The sequence below is a fragment of the Pseudopodoces humilis genome, chromosome 5 (genome assembly GCF_049639895.1).
Source record: "Pseudopodoces humilis isolate 2021_Gansu_Grassland_sample_001 chromosome 5, ASM4963989v1, whole genome shotgun sequence".
In the NCBI taxonomy this organism is placed as follows: domain Eukaryota; kingdom Metazoa; phylum Chordata; class Aves; order Passeriformes; family Paridae; genus Pseudopodoces; species Pseudopodoces humilis.
In genome coordinates, this window is record NC_142204.1 from 10,066,580 (window position 1) to 10,090,164 (window position 23,585).

The 23,585-nt window shown below is 39.3% G+C and overlaps 1 protein-coding gene across 1 annotated transcript in view; it reads left to right on the forward strand.

Annotated features, from left to right (window-relative positions):
* The window catches only part of LOC102104242 (potassium voltage-gated channel subfamily KQT member 1-like), an 81,116-nt gene that overhangs the window by 47,541 nt on the left and 9,990 nt on the right, over positions 1-23,585 (forward strand). The window contains 3 exon segments of the mRNA XM_014262499.2: positions 132-227; positions 1,027-1,155; positions 3,644-3,806. Of these exon segments, the coding sequence (XP_014117974.2) occupies positions 132-227; positions 1,027-1,155; positions 3,644-3,806 (388 nt within the window).

Here is a 23,585-nt window from a genome sequence, read left to right on the forward strand (position 1 = left end):
AACAGTTTAGACATTTGAAAATTTATTTTATAAAGTCTTTTATTAAATGTCTGTTTATTCCAGGTGTGAAGTATTTTATTTAGGTATGTGAAGCTACATACACGTCTGACTAGTAATTTTGTTATGTTTAGGGCATTCTGGGGTCTGGTTTTGCCCTGAAAGTACAGCAGAAACAACATCAGAAGCATTTCAATAGACAAATTCCAGCTGCAGCTTCCCTAATTCAGGTAAGGCCATAACAGTAGAATACTAAAATACCTCAGAGTTTATTGGGAGAGGGAGTGTGGCCAGGAAGTTCAAGTATTGAGAATCACCGTTCTTAAATTTATTATAGATCTATAACTTGTGCTTAACCACTTTGTCATTTTGATCCACATCAGTAAGCAGAGAAAATGAGATAATTGCCTCTCCCTTTCTGGAAGCTGCACTATACCTGATATTCACAGGCATAATGACACTAACTGGATGCAGTGAGTATATGTAGTGAAATACCCAATGAAATAAAAATCTTCCTTATAATATTTAATTCATAACTTCCTTTTCATATTCTATAGGTCCTGCACATCTGCCAAATCCTGAGATGGATGTGTGTACAAATAAATAAAAACACACACCTGTTTTTAGAAAAATCTCCTAGCATAACATTCCATGTGATGATATAAAGAATTAAATAGCACAGTGCACAAACATTCAATGTGTCACAGTGCAGAAAAAAGAAAACACAGCATTCAGTGGGGGATTCACTTTTATGATGGTTGAGTTTGATTTATTTGGGGCTTTTTTTCTTTTGCTGTGGGCAGAGTGTGATTCCAGTTCATGGGGGGAGCACTCCAAGAGCACACTGAATATCTCTGTGTGATGCATGTGCATCTCCTGGTGCAAATTGCATCCACCATGGCTGTATTTTACTAGGAATGGTGTTTACCTGGACTGAGGGGTTTGTTGTCAGTTGGATTTGCTGCAAAATTTGCCGTGCAGGAACCTAGTGACGGCTCCTGCACTGAGGCTCTTTGGGTTTCTTTACAGACCCTGTGGCGCTGCTATGCAGCAGAGAAATCCTGCACCTCCACAGCCACCTGGAAGATCTATGTGACAGCTCCCGTGCAAAATCCCAAAAAGTCTCCAGCGCCGTCTAGTCCCGGTCTGAGAAAACAGGTGACAGAACTGGCAGGGCTGGCTCTCTGCTTGCTTTTCACTTTAAATTATAATTAACTTGCCAAAAGCCTCGTGAAGTGCCTGAGAAGTTTGGGCACCTGAAATTAAATATGTTCATTTTCCTCCTGCCACAGCCCAATTAGTTTTGTTTTCCTTAAAATAGTCTTAGGGAAAAACATCTTCTAGCTAAATTTGCCTTGTTGGTCAGACAGGTACCAACTCTTCATTGTTTTACCTCCTTTGGAATCTCCTACTTTCTCAAAGCACAGGGCAATGGTGCCACTTTCCCATTCTGCATTGATTTTTTAGTGTAGTTCATACAGGAAGAAGGAAAAAGCCAGTTTAAAAATTTATGTTCACATTTAACATGTGGTTGACAGCAGATACTTTTATCTGAAGTACTCCATGCTGTTTTCATCTCTTCAGAAATTAGGGCAAATTCCTGGGCCATGGGTGCAGGAAACTGGAACAGTGTTTGTCTACAAAGGTGGAATTGCCCAAACACTGTTCTGTGGTGTCATTGCCAAGCTTGCCAGAAGGGCAGAGGTCTGCAGCAAGTCGAGCTCAGGCACCCTGCTTTTCCCCAAATGATGGTCAAGGCCTGCCTTTAGGCAGTGACATCCCACTGGAGCCTGTTTCCTAGGGGAAAAGGGCTGTAAAATTCCCCGTGCCACATGAAACAGCCTGTGTTTTGGTGCTAGTGTGACCATGATTTGTCACAGCTGGAGACAGAAAACATGGGAGGAAAGGGGTAAAGCTGAAGTAAGGCTTCTGTATGCATGTTGCTGAACAGCAAGCAATCCATGGTTGGAGAGATGGGGAAAAAAAGTATTTTCACTCTGTCTTCTTTAGTGAGGGGGACTTCCATAATGTATTATTTGTCTGAACCTCCTTGTGCCCTGGGAACCCTCATTTAAGAACATAGTAATGGTTCTTTCACATCTTACCAAAGGATCCTCTTCTCTTGTTCTTTCTTTGTCTGTAACTTCTTATTTTAAGGTCTCAGATATATATTGATCATTTTGTGCATGTTGTAGGATTTTTTTTCTCCAGAGGACTCCTATTTTCTTTTCCTGCTATAAGAGCCTGTAGTCTTTGCTCTTAGAAGTATTTTGATGCATGTCAGTGCATCCACTGTCCACAATAAATATCTATTTCTACCATTTCACCCCCATTTAATTCTGAACATGCATTTGTTGAACTGCTGCTGAGCTGAACAGAAGAAGGAATTTCAAAATCTGAATGTAGACCATAATAAAGTATATCGCATCTTGCCAGAGCTTATCTAGCTCTATCACTTCAACCTGTGACAGGAGAGGGTCACATCCCAGGAGCAGGGTGACTCGAGGTGCAACTAGAGCACTTGCTCTATGGCTTTTTGGCTGTCAGTCTGCGCTCTGAGGAGACAAGGATGAGAGGGAGGTCTTTTGCATGGGGTAATAGAGGATTTATTGCTCTGGGGAATCTTGGGGGCAAAAGACAGAAAATGCGAGCGTGCAACAGCTGAAATAGGGAGCCAGTTCAAAGGGAGGGTAGAAAGCATCAGCTAATCAGATATATCCTGGGGAGGGTAAAAGACAGGTTCACAAAATCATCATCCAATGAGGGAGGTAGGGGGGGATAAGTTGGGTCACATGGACTAATCAAGCATTGAAGTTCAGGGGATTTCCAAAGAGGAATTCCAAGCATGCGATGGGCCTAAGACATGGACAGGAGACTCAGGGTAGATTGACAACGAGGGGTGAGAGGGTCTCATTTGGACCAAACCATCAACTTAGATAATAACAGAACATACCATTAACAAGACTGCACATCACACATCACATAACACTGCAACATCAGTAAGAATGGGCTTAACTTTAGATCAAATAGCCTTGTTCCATATGTGAATATATTGGCCCTGCAGCTCTTTGTGTGACTCCAAACCTTCATTTTTAATTTTTAAGTACCAATTATATTGTGTTTATTGGACTGTCTTTAGGCTTCTAAAATCAGGAGAACTGTTTGGAGGCAGGAGGAAGGATTTCTCTTCTCCTGTTGTGCCTAATTTAGCCTTTTTGGTAAAAGGTGAAATTTTCTTCAGTTGATGAAGCCGCACTAGGGCCTAGTTCATAGTTGAAAGTCTATGGTTATGTTAATTAAAGCTTTAGAAAAATATTCCAGACAACGTGATATATGCTGAAGTCATTAGAATTTTGAGTGCCTAGAGTTTTGGTCCCAATTTGAGAAATTTTACTAACGACCTGATTTTTCAGAATGTCCTAGTTGCTTTCTGAGAATCAAATTCTTAACAGATTTTAGTTGATAATTCAGAATCAGACACTTTAAAACCATAAACAAAGGCTGCAGCCCTTTCACTGAATTTCAGTTTCATTCTTTAAATAAAAACATATGACCTCAAGTGAATTCCCTGTACAGTGAAGCTCACATGTGCACTTGTCTATGTTTGACAACATCTTCTGAGATCATTCTGTTCCTACTCTCACAGGCCAGAAGATACAGAAGAAAAGGAAAGCTGGGCTGTGGGAATGGTTCTGCACCTGTAATAAAACCAGGAGAAAATTCCTTGTCTGTTCCCCAGATCACTTATGATCACACTGATGAACAAGAGGACAAAAAAGATGTGTCTTTCTACATAGATGAACCCAAAGGTAATTTACTTCTGCTCAGTTTATCATTTTTCAAGAGACAAACTTACAAAGAGCTTACGTGATGAAAAGTTCTATGAAGAAACAATTCTAAGCTAATCAGTAAATCAAGATGTCTCCAACCAAGGATGGTTAGATAACAAAAATAAGGGGACACAAATTAAAGGAAGACTTTAATTCATATGGTGTGATTATCAAAAGAGCTTTCTTTGTTCACCATAAAGTAAGATGTTGGATATACTGTTCATTCTTCTTTTTTTAATTTTGGAAATGGAAAGCTTTCTCAGGTCTACCCCACTTTTTAACTTTACCTCCTTTTACCTCTGAAGGAAAGAAAAGTAAACCAGGAAAAATATTTCTACTTTTTTACAGAACCCTCTTAAACATCATGCAATTAAATTGTGATAAGAAAAACCGACTGTTTTTATGCCCATATCAACTAAGAGGTTTTGATGAGTGGGTTTTTTCTCTTGCTTCATTTAAAATATTTGTGTAATTATATAAGTGATAGTTGTATTTCAACATGGAAACTGTCTAAATTTCACTGCTGTGTTAACATACTTGCTTTGTTTGTAAAGTCCTTTTTTTATTTTACTTAAGTTTGTAATAGAAATGTCCATATAAAATGGTATTGTTTAATAATGGTTTTCTGAAATGCTTATTTTTCCCCTTTTGCATTGAGTTTCTTTGTCTGATAGGGTTAGGGCTTTGTTCTGAATCTGCTATATCCTGAGCTCATAGTCTGAGTTCTGTTCCATACTCAGAGGCATTTCCAGTGCTTTTGGGGTTCTGGGAGAGGGCAAGAAGGCAATCTATAAACAAAGTTTCTGCTTTAGCTACACATCTCGTAACAAAATATTGTCTTCATTCTCAGCATATTTATTGGGCTGGAGCAGCTTCCCTTGCTGACCATGTGACAGCAGATTTTGCTGAGTGTATTTTGGTATTGTGATGTGATGGATAGAAGAAGCAATGTGTTGAGCAACTGGTAACAATCCTGGAGGCCACTACGATGTTGGGGACTCTGCTGGCTGTACTCAGGACTCTGCCAGTGTATGTTGGCTCACTAAAGCTGTGTTATTTCAATGATCATAATTACACTGAGCAACTCTTTCCTCTGTCATAGGAAAGAGAGTGATGAAGAAAGCCTGTATCTTTTTCTTCTGCCTGACAATAAAATGAAAGAACTTTTCCCACTTTTTCTGAAAATGTTTTCTTCTTGTACTTTCATTATAGCTGGTCAAATTTATTCTTCTTCTGAAGGACAGCCATGCATATTATTCCCTCACCAATTAAATTTGATCTATTTTTAATTTTCTTTCATATTTTGCCTTAGCCACTGTCAGGGTTAAACCACACTCAGTTTGATTTTCCTGATTCATTCCTTCTGTTGCAAAGCTTCCAGGAATGTAGCTGGCAAACTCAATTGTTCAATTGACTGAACATACTTGACACCTCTCAGAAGTTTAAACCTAATTTCTCTCAGTGAAATTCTCCTTGCCAGAATTAATAGCCTTCTATTCCTGGGAATTGGAAGTACTAGGCTTCAAGCCTCTAAATGGGGGCATTTTTTTCCTGTCAAAAAAGCTGAAAGTAGAAAAGGCAAAGAGGATCATAATTCAAAAAAGGTAATTGAAAGGAGCCATGCCAGCTTCTATTTGAGTGTTGCTGTAGTGGAGTATTTTATTCATTGCTGGTGGGGGCTGGATGTTTTGCAGGTGATGGCAAACTGCAAGGTTGAATCAGATCACTTTTCTAGGCCTGACTTAGGTGAGCAGAGCTGCTGCTTTAAACCAGCTCTTTGCTGCTCTGGTCTGGTGTAACATGGGGATTGTAGGAAGTCCTGAAATAAATGCTTGTCAAGAACAGGCAACACAGTAACATTCCCACTGATAAAATTCCTTGTTCTGGGCAGAAATAGATAGAAATGTTGTTCAAGTATCCTGGGAAAAGGAGACATTTGCCTTAATTCAGCAATGACATTATGTGAACAAACCTTTCCTCATGCAAATAGCATTTTTCTAATGACATCTTATTCATGTATCCACATGCACCCATCTTATTCTTGCTCAAACCTTGCTTAGGAAGCAGATCTTCCCAAGCTGGGCAAAAGTGCTTTCCTTTATTTCTGTGAGGAAGGTTGGAGAAAAGGGAAACCTTACAAAACAGAGATGATCAACATTAAGGTTTCTGAGAGGTTTCTTTGTATGTGGAATAAAAACCCCATGTATTGGATAGTGCATAATATAGAAACAAGACTTCTATTCACCAAAAATGGTAGAGTTTTGAAACAAAGACTTGATAACCTAAAAGAAAAATTACTCCTCTGCACTGTGTATGGATTCTGAGTGTGACTGATGAAAAGTGATCTGTAGCACTCAGAACATGTCCATCCTTACAGAAAGGGAAAGGCCAAGTCTTCCACAATAATAATTTCCTTCGTGGAACTCAAACCTCCCAAAATGAAGCTATTTAGAAAGAAATTAATAAGAAAAAACTAAAGCAATCATTGATTATTTTAGAATATTTAGAATTGTTTTGAAGATTGTTTTAGAGATTTAGACAGTTCTAGAAAATAACTGTGGTGCCGAATCATAGAATGGCATTGCATAGAATAGGTTGGGTTGGAAGTACCTTAAGAATCAAAGAATCCTGGAATTATTTGGGTTGGAAAGAATCTTGAAGATCATCCAGTACTACCCCCTGGCATGGGCAGGGACACTTCTCACTATTACAGGTTGCCTTGAGCCCTATCCAACCTGGCCTTGGACACTTCCAGGGATGGGGCAGCCACAGCTTCCCTGGACACTCTGTGCCAGGGCCTCACCACCCTCACAGGGAAGAATTTCTTCTGGATATCTAATCTAGATAACTCCTCTTTTAGTTTAAAGCCAGTCCCTTTGTCCTATCACTGTTTGCCCATGTAAAAAGTCCCTCTGCAATGTTTTTACAAAGTCCATTTAGATGATGGAAGGCTGTAATGAGATCTCTTCACAACCTTCTCTTCTCCAGGCTGAACAACCCCATCTCTCTCAGCCTGTCTGTACGTGAGAGGTGCTCCAGCCTTTGGAGCATCTTTGTGACCTTCCAAGTGCATTTGGTTTTTTTTTTCTTCATGGGTGTCTGTTGCTTCAACTAAGGAACTATGTCATCTGATTTAATATTTGCATGTAGTGATTTAAAGTCCTCAGTCACTTCATCCTTACCTGAGATTATATCCATAAGTATTCTCTGTATTCCTGAAATTAATCTTTACCTGTACTTTTGCTTGTCCTTGCACCTACTCCTCTGCAGCCAGGACTGTTTTCAGGATGACACATATGTGCAAGCCTTCTGACATCTTTAATGTTCCTGTCAGGTTTAAAGAAGGCACTTAAGTATGAAGATTGTAGTTCATTAGAAGAACAAGAGTGAGTGGCAGGTCACAGAGAGTGATCTATACAGATAGGAAACAGCATTTTGGCATAACTGGAATTTTCTAGATGGATTTTGAGTTTTCTCTTCAAATATCAGCTATTCACCACAATGCATCCTTCACAAAATAAACCAAATAGCTGTTTCATAGTGGTATTTTATTAGAGAGGAGAAAAAATCATAGAAATTTGAAAGTTTTTAGACCTTGAAGGTCAGTCTCCTGGGACAGCTCCAGCAGATGGAATATATTACTCTCTGTCAGCTGTTGTACATCGTATACACAACTCATTATTGTTAGATTTGTCAAAGTCACAAGACTCTCATAGTGATAAATCTCTGCTGAGCTAAAAATAAAATTCCCTGCCTATCACTGTGCTTTACTGTTTGATTTTTGGAGTTTCTTGTATGCTGATGTGGGCACAATTTAAAGCAAAACTGCACAAGAGCAACTTTTTACCAGGAGAGGGAAGAGTACTGCAGTTTTCTCTGACATCCTTACCTTTGTCATCCCTCTCATATAAAGTGAACAGTAGTGTTAATGTTGATTTATTCTGTCTGTAATGCCAGTTTGGATGCTGACATTCCAGCATTCACTTGTCTGGAAATGCTCTGGTTTTTGCCAGAGACTGGTTGCATTTCCCATTGGGAAAAAGGGCTGCTTTCCCTTACTGGTGTAGATGGATTACAGTCTGCAGTACATATAAAGAAGCAGACATTTTAAGTGGAGTGGATTCAGAGATTCCAGTGCTGACAAGCCGAGAGAAAGGTGAGAACAAACATGTGGCTAAAATTAACATAATAAAGCAAACACCAAAGCTTTTGAGGGTCTGCATAACTGTCAGTTAAGTCTGATAATCATAAATATAAAGGTATGTACCAAATTAGCATGCGAAAGTGTCCAGATATCAGGCTTCTGACAAATGTCATGCTCTTAAGAATGTGGGTTTAGCAGATGGTGGTGGCTTTGCAGTGAGAATTTGTGGTCAGTGTGAAGCTGTTTAACGTCTCCATTTGTCTGTCAGTTCAGGACTTGTACTGATGGGATGTGCCCATGTGTAAGAATTATGGTAATACCTCTTTACCAGAAAGTTTTTAGTTTTTACTGGTTCAGCCCTGGCTGCCCTGAGGGAGAACTTCAAGTGAATTCTGTGGTTTATCTCTCATGGTGAAAGTGGATGACAGGGCTGGGGATGGGGATGGGGATGGGGATGGGGCAAGGGGAGGTGCAGGAAGATTACAACTAACTCTACCAAAGCCACTCCTGATTAAATCTGGCAGCTTTGGAGGTTTAAAAATTTTTGTTCTGTATTTATTCAACTCCCTGTTGTGCCTGATTTAAGACCAGGGTTTGGATCACTGGTCATGCCAGACTTGAGCAGGGACTTTGGACCAGATGTTCCCAGAGACCACAGCAGTGCAGAGTAAGGGAAGGTGCTTGCAGCTCGCTCAGGCTTTTTCTGCCTGTCAGTACAGCAGTGGGGGAGAAAAAAGTCATAATTATGAGTTGAAAAGGAGGGCATACCTCAGCATAGATGTTTTGTTGCCAAAATGAGTATTTTAGATAACAGCTCAAATATCAAAAATGTAGAAAATTAGAGAAGCAAATAAATTGTATTTGAGTCAGCATATTGACTAATAATGACACAGAGGCAGCTTTTTGAAGTGAGATTATAAATTGACCTGATAAATGGTAAAGTTTTTGGTAAAAAAATTATGCAGCCCTCATAATTTTTGCTCTGGGATCCAGAATATACAAAGTCTTGCTGTGTGAGGCTCAGGGCAAGAGGAGGAAGAAAATCTGAGACCCTGTCATATAAATCTACTTTTGATGACAAAGTCAGTAATTGGGTTTCTCTTCTGATATGTTTGAAGAATCAGCAGAATCTTCTCACTGAATGTAGACCCTTGTGGGGTTTTCTTTACATCTGTATTGGAAGAACCTATTGTCAGCCAGCCTTGGGAAAAAGAGAGAAATGAAATAAGGTCTTTCAAGAATGGAAAGTCAGAGTTAATAGACAAGGTATGGTAGAAAGTAGATTAAGAAGTATTATACTTAATGTTCTGTATCAAAAAGGGTTAGCACCTTACTTTAATTATAAAAGTAAGAAGTAGAATTTTGTGCTAGAATAACTGAAATCTTGACCTAATTAGTCCAGATCTAATTGTTACAAAAGAGACTCAAATGCAATGTGGGTTTGATTTTTTTGTTTGTTTGTTTGTTTTTTAATAATTAAAAAGCTGCAAATATAGTAAAAATTAAATTAAAACTGTAAAACTCGTTCTCAAAATTCTGCCTGTTCAGCTGGTATTTATGCCCATTCAGTTCCTGGGTATAATTTGCTGCAGGAGGAAGAGGGGAAGAACACAATGACTTGTTGAAATGTCATGTCCTTAACAGGGAGAAATATGATGTTTGTGGTGACAGTTTCTCCTTTTTCTTCTGGGATCTACTCGGGGTCACTTAAAAATGTTTCCTAACACCCTTTGACATATTTATTCATTGCTGTGCAGCTCCAGGTTTCATCAGAATTGACCAGAATTATGTTCCCTTTTATGTGTGTGAAATAGAATTTCTTTGTTCTCTCTTACCCTTACAACCAGTCTTTTCCTGCTTCAGGACTGCTTTTTATTTTAACCGACCATTAGTGAATTGTTTATAGCTGTGGGGTCTCCAGTGTTGAGCCTGTGGCCCATCTCTTATCTCCTGCCTGTACTCACACACTGCATCCTTTGTTTCCACTTCTCAAGGTCTCTGATATTCTGCCCAGTCTGTATTTCTGTAAACTCTGACATTATTTGGTTGTAAATATCTCATCCTACTGAAATAACTGCTGCAGATATGAGGGCATGGTTGTGCAACACAAAGATAAACAGAAGTAAAATGAGATATGGACACCTGCTCAATTAGAGAAATTGCTGTCACAGCTAAATCAGGGTCAGGTCAGGCAAGGTCTGGACAGAGCAGGCAGAGAAGCTTCATCCCTCCTGAAAATTTACCAACTGTGCTAATCCAGCACAGAATAACTGGGGAGACATAGGAGCTGTTTAGTGAATTCACACATGAATATCCCAGTCTACAACTTCTCCAAAACTAGGAAGGACAAGAATGATCTGAGTAAATTGTGAGTTTCTCCTTAACAACCTAAACATGAGATGAAAACCTTTTCAGAATGGAAGTTTGGCCCAGTTACCAACTGTGAAGAGTAAGCACAGTAATGGTGTCAGGAAACAGTTAATAATTTTTCTGTCCCCTGAAAATTAACACTGAATGTGATAAAATTGACACTACAAATTTTGTCACTTGCTATTACTTGGAAAATGATTCAGTGAGGAGCAAACAAAGTTAGAACATAAGAAAGGACTGGAAAATATGCACTAGTCAGGTGAGTGTATCTCTCTGGGCTTGTAAAGCAAACAGCTGAGGAGTCAGGGGGTGATCAGAAGGAACCTGAGAGCCACTGACAGCACTGACAAGAGGCTACTGAGATGCAGGATGATGATTTAGAATACAAAATCTCTGTCCAGCTGGAACCACCTACATTTGCTTTGCATTGCAATGTAAAAGTAGATGATGTATGTAATTGCAATAGAGGTTATATATAAGGGTGTATAGATACCTAAATCTAAACAGGCTGATGTGTAATTACATGGGAGTGCAAATATTTACTCTAAAGAGATATCTGGTCTAAATCGATTTTCTGTGCAATAAGTTTTGATATATAATCCAAATAGAAGTGTAAGCTGACACACTCAGATACACAAGTGTAAACACAGAAGTGTAAATTGAGATAAGGCTGAATACATATGAGATGCAGTTGTAAATTCATGGATATGTAAATGTGTCTGTGTCTAAATAGATTTAAGAGAAAATAGATCTAAGTGAAAATAGGTGAGACACATGAAATATGGCTCTTCCCTATGTGTAAGTAGCTGTGTGTGTAAAAATGTGTCTTTGCTAAACAAGGGTGTTAAAAAAAAGAGAAAAGGATGTTTTTAGAAAGGACCACCCTCAAAATACATCTTTTGTGTCCCTCCCCTTTACCCCGGGTGCAGGGCAGGGGCTTTGGGTAGGGGAGGAGGAATGTGATTGCTTTGACCCCATTCCTGGTGAGCTGGGGCTGGGGCAGCCCCAGGTGTGGCCAGTGAAGATGAGGATGATGGGAATGGACCAGCCCCAGGTGTGTGTAGTCAGTGAGGATGAGGTAGGTCCTGCTGTGGGAAGAGGGTTTGGCAACTGGGGAGCTCCTGGCCCTGCTGCTGGAGGAAGCTGGTGAAGGGGAGCCAGAGGCAGTCCCAGGGTGTCTCCCCAGGAGCTTGTCTCCCAGGAGCTTGGGGGAGCAGCTAGTGTGCACCTGAATGTGGGGTTTCAGCATATCTGAAGGAAGAGAGAGTGCCAAAGAGCCGGGCAGGAGAGGGGAGAAGGGCGCTGGAGGAGGTGACTATGAATGAATATGAATGTGTAAAGCAGTAAGTAAACTGGGATATAAGCACTAAAAGTGCTTGGGACAAGTAGAGGTACAATCTTCCCTCTGTCAGGAGCAGCCACGAGGTGTTTTCAGTTTTGAATCTGGATTTCAAGAGTGGGCTCTGAGAGAGGATGGTAGTACCTTCCCTTGTGAAGAAAGCATTGAGCCCCTGTCCATCAACAGCTTCCTCTCCCTTCACCGTTTGTGTAAGAACAGTCCCAGATATATTCAATTGTGGAACTTGGCTCCAAGGGAAGTAGGAGTTTAAGAAGGAAAAATAAAATCTAAAAAACCAGCCAAAGAAAAAACCCCATGAAACACCACCCCAAATCAAACCAGTTAGCAGGAGGAAATAAGTAACAGGGAACATGAATTAGTCACGAGCAATCATGTCAGATCAAGTGGGTTTTGTTTTTTCTCTGATGTGGCAATGTACATTTTAAATAGGAGATAAGCAGAAGACAATTTTAATACTGATTTTAGTCACCGTTTCCTGTATCATCCATGTGTGTTCATAAACACAGGACCTGGATTATAGCCTAGAAAGCTGGTTAAGGCTTCTGTACAGTGGATGAAAACTTGCTGGAATATGATACTTCACAAAACATTTACCAGAGGTTTGCTGTTGAAATGACAAATACATTGAGAGAGATTTCTGCCTTGGGTGCTATTAAATAAACTCATCAGTGGTCCAGGCTGTGGATTGGAGTGGAATTTTTATTTGATATGCAGTTGGGACTGACCTACAAGTGGCTGAGAGCACTCTGGAAGGCAGCCTGGGAGCCTTCCCCAGGGCAGTGATGTTCCTGCTGTGTTTACCCCTTAATCCTAGATCCTGAATTCCATGAAGTGATCTGTCCCCACACTTTTGATATCCAGCAGCTTGACCTGATCTCCGGTCTATTAACCAGCTGCTTACGGGATGTGATCCCATGTTATGGAAAAAATAACTCCCTGCATGGTCCTGAGGAATGTGTTGGGCTCCAGGGAGCCAGGACAGCTTTGCTGCACTTGCCCTGGCTGGGGTCAGGTGACCCAAACCATTCTGGGGAAGCAAGGGCATCTTGGAGAGAGTAGGAAAAGAGGGAAATTGAGATTTGAGGTTTCACTTCTTATGAAGCGTGTGAACCCTGGATAAGACTTTGATTTTTTTAATTAGTCAACTTTAATATAAAAAATTTTCCTGCAGCTTATGCAGCAGGGAATGGGAAATTAATATATAAATTAAGGTTGTCTGGGAAAACAGTCTCTGGAATGTGTTCTTAAAAGCACAGATAAGGATGTCCTACACAGTTTGGATTTTTCTCACTATGGCCACTTAAGAATTCCATCTTTTTCAGGTAGGTAGCAACAGTCTCACTCTAGTGAGAAAATGGAACATTGTGGCCTAAAGTGCCAAAACCCAAACTTCAAACTGCAGTAATTTAATTTCAAACTGCAAGGCACATATCCATGCAATGCAGTGGAAAAGGGAAACAAGGAGTGAGGGGAATCCCAACCAGCATTTACACCAGTGGTGACACACATACAACTATGGTGCTGTAGGCTGTGAGGCTCATTGCAGCTCCCTGAGGGCTGCATGGAAGTGAATTTTTGAGCTAACATGGAGCTTTTTTACTGAAGGTGAGAAGTAGGTAGTTATAAATGGGAATAAGGATAACTTACTGCATTTCCTCTTTTTTTTTTTTCCTTTGTGTGTGTGTTTGTGCTGATTTTGTAAAAAAGCCCAGAATTATCAACTTTTGTCTCAAACCTTTTTCCACAAAAGAAACAGGTTAAAAGTGAGAATCTAAGGCAGTGACAAAAATTTAAAAATTTTTTAGCCACAAAAATTTGTTTTTTTTTCTGATGGAAATAACAAAACATTATTGAGGGAGATGAGGGCATAATTTCTAAAACATTACGGCCTTTTAAACTAGTTTTACTTGGATGGTGGAGTAGTATATACAGTTTTACTACTCCTTAAAATATAGTTTTCATCAAAGTGAATTAATGTCTTGAAAAGCATGTAATTTGCTTATTTATGTTGTATGTCAGCTGGGAATACTGAAACGATTCTGTAATTAGAAGCAAAAGAAACACTGGTTCTTTGGAGGGGACTGAGTCCATATACAATAACTCTCAGCTGAAAAATAGGGAAGAAGAGTGTTTCCTTTATTTTGGTTTTGCTTCCCGTTGAAGTAGCCAGGTATAGCCACTTTGAAACAATTTACTTTGCTTGATGTGTCTCTTGAGACAGCAAGCTCTGCAGTCACAGACAGTGCTTGGGAAATAATTTTGATATACAGGCCCGTGTGCTGTTCTTCCCATGGGAATATTTGCCTTGGAAAGAATTTGGAAGTTCTGTGCTTTGGAAATGCTTCCTTTTCCCTCTCAGCAGGGGTGGAAAACACACACAATCTCTTTATTTCAGTTTAATACAAGCCTAAGAAGTAAAGCTTTGTGTCAACCTCTATACATGATAAAAAGTGTTTCTGCCCTGTTTGAAGTGATGGGTCATAAAGGTGATGCTGGTGTTGCACTGAGTCATGGCCTGGTTTAGTGACGCCTGAAAATTTCTTTTGTTCCATTTTGACTTACTTCAGGAGACAGCAAAATGTGCAGTGAGAGGGGCTGTGGTCTAGGATTTGCATCACTGATGTAAATCATAAATTGATAGTATTTCAAAAGAATATTTATTTGTTTGCTTTTATTTTTGAGCTTCTTCCTTTTAACTTTTATCTGCATAAAACCTGACAGACTGGAGGTGGAAAGATTTAGTTGCTATGGAGGCTGTTCACAGTCTCTGTTAATCACGAAAACTCGGGAAAAAAGATGCTGCACCCAGTGTCTGCCAGTTAGAGTCAGTCAGAACTCTAAGGGGATTTTTCATCCCTATAGCTAAAAGGAAAAGCAGCTGCTCATCATTTGCTTAACCTTGCATGGGCTGAATTTAATCAGTAGAAAACATTTGGAACTGATTGTCCTTCAATTTTGGAGTGTCCAGTAATCTTCTGTGTACATACGACTGGCACACTTTTAGCATTAGAATACTTGGCTAAACCATGTTTTGCAATATCCTTATCTTTTGGAAAGAGAAGAGGAAACAACACTAATTTCCCAATGAACAAATATTTGCAGTCTTCTGTATAGGTTGCATTGCTGGCTGATTTTCTGCAGCTGTTGTATGAAATCTATTGATCAGAGTTAATAAATTTCCAAGTGAGTAATACTGTTTATTTGTATTGATTAAAATTGGGCTAAATTCTGAGCCGTTTAGCATTGCTTGGCTACAACTGATGAAGCAATTTGATCTTGTTACTTTTTAACAGAATGCACTGTTAAATTATTGGTAAATTTTTAAGCTGTAAAAAGTTTCTGCTGATTACCTAGGAGTGGTTTTGGTTAAAAGTCTTACTCTTTCCTGCAGAATTAGGGTGTTGGACTTTTATAGATAGCTACTGATACCTGCTTTTGGCTGAATTTTCTGTTAAATAAAACTCAAGATTGACTTGGATAAAATGGAAACCATTGTTAAAAAGCCACTCAGAGGGAGACACACAGAAAAAAACATGCATTTAAACAATGTTTTGTGTCAACAATGCATTCCCTCTTTAACAGGGAATTTGGCAAAACTCAAATATATATATTTTTTTTTTCAAATATAAATTGCGTTCACTTGCATTGATGACTGGTGGCTTTTGGATAGTGTTTATAATAGGGTGAATCAGACCATGCCAGCGGGATATCTAGAGCTGATTGTACTAACCCAATTAAGATCCGGTCAGGGTGACCCAGATCTATACAAGATTAACTAGTGCTGAATGAGCTATCCTGGACTAAGGGCAGCCCTAGATAAAGCCTACAACTTTCTCTTGCTGCTTATGTGAAAGACTCATGTTGGCTCCTGTTCCTATAACCTTGTAAAGGAGAGAGAACAGATAGTGTGCACTGGATTTTGGTGTATGCAGGGGTCCAACAGCTGAAGGCTTTAAAGGGGTGAATTTAATAATCCTGAGCAGAAAGCATGCAAAAAAATACGCTCAAGCCTGCCTGACCATGATAAAGTGTGTTAAAAAAGGTTTTGTTGCTTTTTTGGTTTTGCTTTTTTTTTTCTCCTGGAAAAATGGGATCTCTGAAAGTTCTGTGATTGCACTGTTTCTAGTGCAGTAAAAATCACAATAATTTGTGATAATAGTTAGGTCTGTTCACAGGTCTGATGAGCTAAGTCACTTTTAGCTGCTAGACATTGGGTAAGGTCATTCTGGCTATTGTGGGGTTTCTGCCTGGTAAATACCTTCAACTTATATTATTTTCTGTCATCTTCTGAAGTCTCCTTGAAGGGGTAAGGATGTTCTCTGCTAGATAAATTATTGCATTACATAGTGTATGCCAGTCTTGGATGTGAAATGACTGAAGTGGAAATAGTGTGGGCTGAAATACTTCCTGGACTTCTCTTATAATTGGAGAATGAGGTAATTTAAGTTGGAGTCAGTAAAGGCTGTTCCAGTAATAATTTCTAATAAAAAGTTAATTTGAACAAGTTTATTGCTTACTATATGAAATAATTGAATTCAGAATAAGGCTTCTTAAGGAGGCTTCTGCTGCTCTCTTCCGCTGCCTCTTTGATTTCCACATCTCCCCTCTCCTCATTCAATGGGGTTTTAGTGTATTGCCATTTCCTAGGGTGCAGTTACACATCCACAGTCTTCCCTTTTCCTCCTTGCATTTAGCTGCTGCTGTGCCTGGGCCAGGCAGTTTTTCTCTACACGAGATGGAATTGTCAGAGATTCTTCCAATGTTTATCTTAACTTCTCTGCCAGGTGTTGGAATAAACTGTGCTGGGCATCAAGGAGGAGATTCTGTGCCATGTAAGCAAACCCCATCATCATAACCTTTGCAAAACCAGGAACAGTCAGTGCTTTACACACACCTAGTGTTCCATTCCCTTGAAACTTTCAACCCATTTAAATCTGGCTCTCAGAGGGGGAAAGGGCCATATTCAAATGTGGATAACACTAAAGCTTTTACAGCAACGGCAGCTCATAAGGCACCAGTTTGGGGGACATTTGGGAAGTGTCTCCAATAGCAAAACGTAGTGCTCAGAATAAGGAAATAACTGCGCATGAGCATCAATGGAAGGGGGAGGTGGGGAACAAGACATTAATTTCTCCCTATTGATCTGAAACCAGATCTCTCAAATCCTTGGGTAAAACATTTGTTCTACCAAGGGTCTAAATGGCAGTTTTGGGTCTCAATGCTTAGGGATTTTAATAGGAGTATTTGCATTTATCCTCTCCAGAGCAGTAATTTACCTCTTGGACTGTGTCTTTGCTATTTCTAGATAACACCTTTCTCTGAGAGTTTATTTGAATGAAATTAATTTTGCTTGTAAACTTTTTAATTTTTAATTAATTTTTGCTTTTAACCTTTCTAGGGCTGTGACATGCTGCTTCACTGGTGTTGCATTTTTTCTCCCAGCAGCAATATTAACAATTTTGGAGGCCATTGCATGAATATTCCATTCACTGGGCAAGGGCATATTTAGATCTGCACTAAATCATTGTAAACAAAATGTGACGTTTTCTCAATGCCATGTGAACAAATTTGTTGTGTCAGAAGCCACATCAAGAATCCTTGGATACCACCTCAGTCTTGGAAAGTGCCCCAGCTGTAGACTGTAGGAAGTTCTGTCTGAAGCCAGCCCTGTATATTTGTCCTGTCCATGAGCATCTGCTCTTCACCTCAGCTGGAGACAAGGCAGTGCATTAAAACAGTTCTTTGTCCTGGAATGTATTGAGAGACCACCAGCTATTCACCAGTCTTCACAGAAGTAAAAGTGAACGCTGTTTATTTCTATCTTTTATAGGGTTCTACAGGGTCCGCGGGCAGAGCAAGTTACTGTTGGCTAACACACACACAGGTTTACATTTTTTCTCCTACACACAAGGATATTGTTTTGCTTTACTCTCTCTTCTGCAGGAAGGTTTCAAGGACTTTAGCCTTTAATATCACGACTTATTTCAAAGACTGGTTTGTGCAGACAGGCCTTTATTAATATATAAAATATAGCAACAATTCCCCCTTTCTCTTTTTGCACAAACCAGGCTTTGGATGTGACTCATTCTATACTTTTATGAAGACAAGATAACATACAACTTAGACTGTCATCCCAATTAATGCTATAAGTATAGTCCATGCCCCTTCTAGCACAAGAGACCTCAACCATCCGGTGATGCCCCAGCTGGCGAACCAACTTCCAATGGGGTCACTATCTTCTTTCAGGGCATGTAACCCATCCTGTAGCTGTTGTAGTTGCTCATGGATGGCAGCTGAATGATCAGTAAGATTCAGACAGCACATGCCTTCAAACTCCTCACAACCACGTCCTTGTGCTAAGATCAAGAAATCAATTGCAGCTCAATTTTGTAATACTGCATGACGTACACTACTCACATCAGCTGGAAGTTCACTTAACATTGTTGATGTTAAGTTCAATTCTTTCTTAGTCTAACAAGCAAGCCTTTTTAGAGTTGCTAAGTTTTAATTCATTCAGGCTTCGCTTTGACTGTTTGATGTTTTTCACTTTGCTAGCTACATTCAGCAATTGGTGTAAGCTTGGATGGAACAAAGTAAATTTCCCAAGATAACAGGGTCTTCTATGAGGACTAGCAGGAATCTCATTCCATGCTCTATCTCCACAGATTAGGAATATGGAACTAGGTAATCACTTTGGTAATTGTCCTGTGAGACTGCACCGCGAATACAGGCTTTACTTTCAATGGTAGTAACGAGATCAACTATAGGGTTGACTGCAGCCCAGTGCTGCATTACTTTGTTGGAATGGCTTTTTGTTGGGGGTTCAAACATTATCCATCCACTGAGGTATTGGTGGAACTTAACAAATCTAATTCTTCTGAGGGCTGTATGGTAACATTGAGAACTTTGGTAATTTTTGCTTGCCAACAGGCTTCAAGTTGTCTTAATGTGAAGCCAACAGTGCGACTGCACTCTTGCAACATTGCCAATCGATTCAGTCGAGTCTCATTACTAATTAAACCTTTAAATGCTGGAGGATCCCATTCAGGGACTCCTATGAGACAGGTGAGAAAGGATCTCCAGGTGTGGCTAGGCTTAGACACATTGACCTTTGGCCAATTCAATGTGCCAGAGTGACCCATATGTTCTGTCGCCTTTGGATGTTGGTTAGCAGACAGTTGGTCAGGACTATACACATCACAATTACCATAAGCAGTTGGTTCCATGTAAATGACACCATACTTGCAAACTCACAGCTAAAACTTTAACGTTAAATGAACTTTCAAAGATGCTTACGCTACTTCTTGAAGGGGGAATACTTATACTTTATACTAACATAACAATTACTACACAGGCTAAACTCTTTGTCTTAAACTATTATCTAACCACTTTTAACACACGTGCTCTGGTATATATGTAGTCTAAGCGTGAAAGCAATTTGCTGAAAGGGTAAACACACAACTACAATTTGCTTTATATACAGTTAAATGGAGTCTCTACACCTTTCTTAGATCTTCTACAGAATTTCCCTCACAAACAGACTATGATTTAACACGATTGGAACGTTCACTGCTCCCGTGATGTCAGCTGGCGGCTGATTGGTGACTGAGGGCTTTGATATTCAAGTTGTTCTTCACATCCTTCTAAATCTTAAAACAAAGGATAACTGAAAAATTGGTAGAGACACAACATCATAATAACAACATAAAAGTTCTGTTGGTAAACTGTCTGTATAGTGTTCAGACACAACTGTGTCCTGACAGGTCCATTTCTGATTCATGTCTGGAGTACCAAGGCTGTGTGATGACTTCTCTGTTCACTGGATCTTGTGTGTTCAGAGGCAGACAGTCTGGTCAGATGGACAGGTGACCTTTTTGAACCTGCCAACAAAACACAGGCACTTCTCTCCTTGAAGTTAATGAATTACACTAATCAAATGCTTTTAGAGCATCAATTTTCCCCATTTTCTTAAAAAAAAAATAAAAATGAGATGTACTTCTGTTATACACATCAACATTAACACAAAACCATATACACAATGAATAAAAATCTATAGCAGTTAAAAATCAATTAAATCATAAACATTATTAATAACGTATGTAATATAAAACTACTATTAATTACTAAAACACTGCACCAGCATCCCATAGTTAGCAAACAAACAGAAACAAAAAATCATCAGTGAAGGATTGGATAATCACCTCCGGAAATGATTCTCCAAGCCCACTTCAAAACTGATTCAGCTGTCATATTAATAAGGTCAAATTGCTGAGTCAAAAACTGACTCAAATACTGATTTGGTACAGAAAACATCTGGATCTGTTGGCAAACATTCCATCCAGGTAAAGTCAAGGCTTGGCCAGGGCCTAGGCTTTAAACTGGAAAGATGCCTTTTGACATATTTCTAAAACAAGGTTCTCAATAGCAGCAGCTATGAGATGCTTACAGCACAGCAAACTGTTAAAATGCATTTGTACAAATCAAATGATCAGAAGCCTTAGGTACCAGACCAATTAAACCATGCAGCAGTTGGTTTAATCTGAAGCCTCTCCCATGGCAGCTGACCCTCAGCAATGGTACATCTTCTTAAAATTCTGGAAACACTGAAAAACAAGAAACCTATAACAAACAAAACTGCAGAAATTGCAACAAACAATAGAACTCCCGATGAAGTCAAGGGTGTCAAAGACTGCATCCACTTCTATCCACAAACAGGTGTTCATCAGCATTCTGTCACTGCTGTTTCAGTTGTAGCTATCTTCATTTCTCTAGGAAAATAACTATACTTTGCAGTTTAGACAAGTGTCTCCAATAAAACATAAAACAATTTAAATTAAACAATATTTAAACCTAATAAAAATTAATTATGACAAAAGGAAATAACAAAACTTAAAAGAATATCTAAGTTATAAAACAACTTAAAAACATTCAAGCCTAAACATAATAACACTTGACTATTCTTAATTCTATTAACAATCTATATTAAATAAAAACATAACTTTTAAACACCATATAACAATAACAGGGATTCACTATAAAGAGTATAAAAATGTAACAAATACATCACAATTCTATGTCATCTAGCTTTAAGAATAACTAACAATAACTGCAAATGTTACTAAAAATACTTATAATAGAAATTTGCCTAGTATATGCTCAAATTGGTTAGGATTTTAAAGTGCAGTTTTTCTAGAGAAAAACCCCAACAACACAGGATTTGGCAAGTTGCCATTCAGCTTTTGTAGCACTTTTCAGAAACATAAAGTCCAATTCTTAAACTAAAATCCAAAATCCAAATTGGTATATGTGCAGTTTTATGTGTGTTATATAACAAAAGGACTCACATTGAAATTACCTTATTAAAATTATGGAAAAAACAAGCAAATGGATAATACATGCACTAACTTAACTTTGTCTTGTACAGTATAATTCTCTTAACTAATTATTTTTTAAACCACAAATCTCTTCTGTAGATAACACTAATTGGAATGTTTTCCTAGTAGCTGTAAATCACACCATATTTTAACCTTAGGTTCTAAAACCAATTATTGCAAGGCAACGTCTGTTAATATTCACCTTAAACACTTTTTTTTTTTAAACTTTCAAAGAATCACAATAATTTCTCTAGTAAAACTCTAAAAACTGCAACTGCATAAGCTCATAATTACTTAAAACACAAAATTAACTCTAAAAGGGTATATAAAAACATTTTGAAAACCCAATAAATCATGACTTTTTAACAAACTGGGTATTATCCTATTATCCCGGTGCTTTTTCTTAGCGAGGGAGTGGGGGGGGGTTGACTGCCCACTCTGCTGCTACTGCAGATCTGCTGTTATCTTTCTTCACATTCTCCACATACTCTCGCGGAGAGGAAAAACGGAGAGAAAGAAAAAAAACCTGACAAAGTTAACTTTGACAAATGCAGTTGTTTCTCTCAATTTCTGTCTCGTTGTTTGCAGATAGAGGAAAAAGGGCACGATTTTACAAAAGCAGGTGATGTTGCACGAAAAGTCTCTCACGGCCAGGTGCTAACAACGGTGACCATTGCAACTTATCAACTTCGAATTACAGTGATGAATTTTGAACTAGATACCATATAGTTCGCAATTTTTTGGCTATTTTGTCTCTCTTTGAAACTGTCTGAGCCACCTGTTTCTGCTCAACTGCTTCTGTAATTGTTCAGCATGGCCTTGGAACTTTTCTTGCACTGCTTCTACCCCAAGGGTGCCCCCGCTCTCTGCGCACACCTCAGTGCTCCCCCATGTCCCCCTGGTTTGGGTGGAAACCAATCTAAATTTGGCTTCTTTTCTTCCAGGGTGGTAAAGCTGGAACTTAAGTAAGATTGTAGTGTTAAAAGTGACTCCAAAAGTGAAGCAAATAGTTCCGGATGTATCACATCCTGCTGTAACTGAACAGATTCTGTTTGTTGTTTCAGCATTTGCTGTGGAATTTCTTTCTCATTATTTTCTTCTCTCTGACTCTCCCTCCCTCTTTCCATGGGCAGCATAGATAGGAGATAGCTTGCCCAGCAGTGGGAGGTAAAGGCGTCTGCTGCTGTTATGCAGGTAGAATTATGGGGCTCACAGCCTCAGCACATCTTGCTTTTCTGTTTTCTAAGGTATTAATTACAATCTGCCAAGTTTGACCGAGAGACACAGTGTCCTTGCTCTTTTCCGTAATTGCCGTTTCCCATATCAGAGCCGTTATATCAGTCCGTTCTTTCACTGCAAAGAGCAGTGAGGGCACTGCCAAATGCCTGTGATAATTAGCCCATATAATGAGCATATCCAGGTCCTTTTCCCGGGCTGCTTCGCCTCGTTTAACGAGAATACAAAGAAGCAGTTTTTTCGCCGCCACACATTCTGCTTCCATGCTAGCGACAAACGGCAGGGGGGAAGGTCGCAGCCCCTCTACTACGCCTCTGCACCTCAGTCTCCCCCAGCAATCTGAATTTCCACGTCTAACCGCACCACGTCTCACCCCGCTCAGGTTGCCTATCCGGTACCGATCCAAGGCAGCATCTATCTGCACTCAGATCTGCTCCATCAACCTCAGTCCAAGGCTCCGTCCCACCGTGTGTGGACCTGTTGTAGCCCCCCTGCACACAGGGTGTCATGTTCGAAGCGCCAAATATTGAGAGACGGCCAGCTATTCACCAGTCTTCACAGAAGTAAAAGTGAACGCCGTTTATTTCTATCTTTAGCACACCTTTTATAGGGTTCTACAGGGTCTGCGGGCAGAGCAAGTTACTATTGGCTAACACACACAGTTTACATTTTTTCTCCTACACACAAGGATATTGTTTTGCTTTACTCTCTCTTCTGCAGGAAGGTTTCAAGGACTTTAGCCTTTAATATCACGACTTATTTCAAAGACTGGTTTGTGCAGACAGGCCTTTACTAATATATAAAATATAGCAACAGGAATGTTGTTATCTGATATTAGGCCAACCCAGCCGGTTTTCTTTCTGTCTCAGCAGTGGTACATGCCATCCTGGGATGGCTTGTACTCTGCATCTGGGTGGCCATGGAATCCTACTATCCCATAAATATACCTACCAAAAATATAGATGTGCATATGTAATGAATTATAATTTTGTTCACATTTAATAGATGAAGTGAAATGGTTATTTCAAACCACTACTGAATGAACACTTGAGAAGTCTTAAATATTCATTTTGCTGGACAAAAAGAAGCTCAATCTTGAATGATCTCTTATTTCAGATATAAATGGATTTGTTGCTCTACTTAAAACAATCAACAATTTTCTGTGAGTTTTTACAATCTAAAAAGAAAAATATCCAAGTGCTCTAATGAAGTTATTCTAGAGAAACTTTTATTCCAGTTATCATATGATTGTAGTACAGACGAGATGGAGCTTG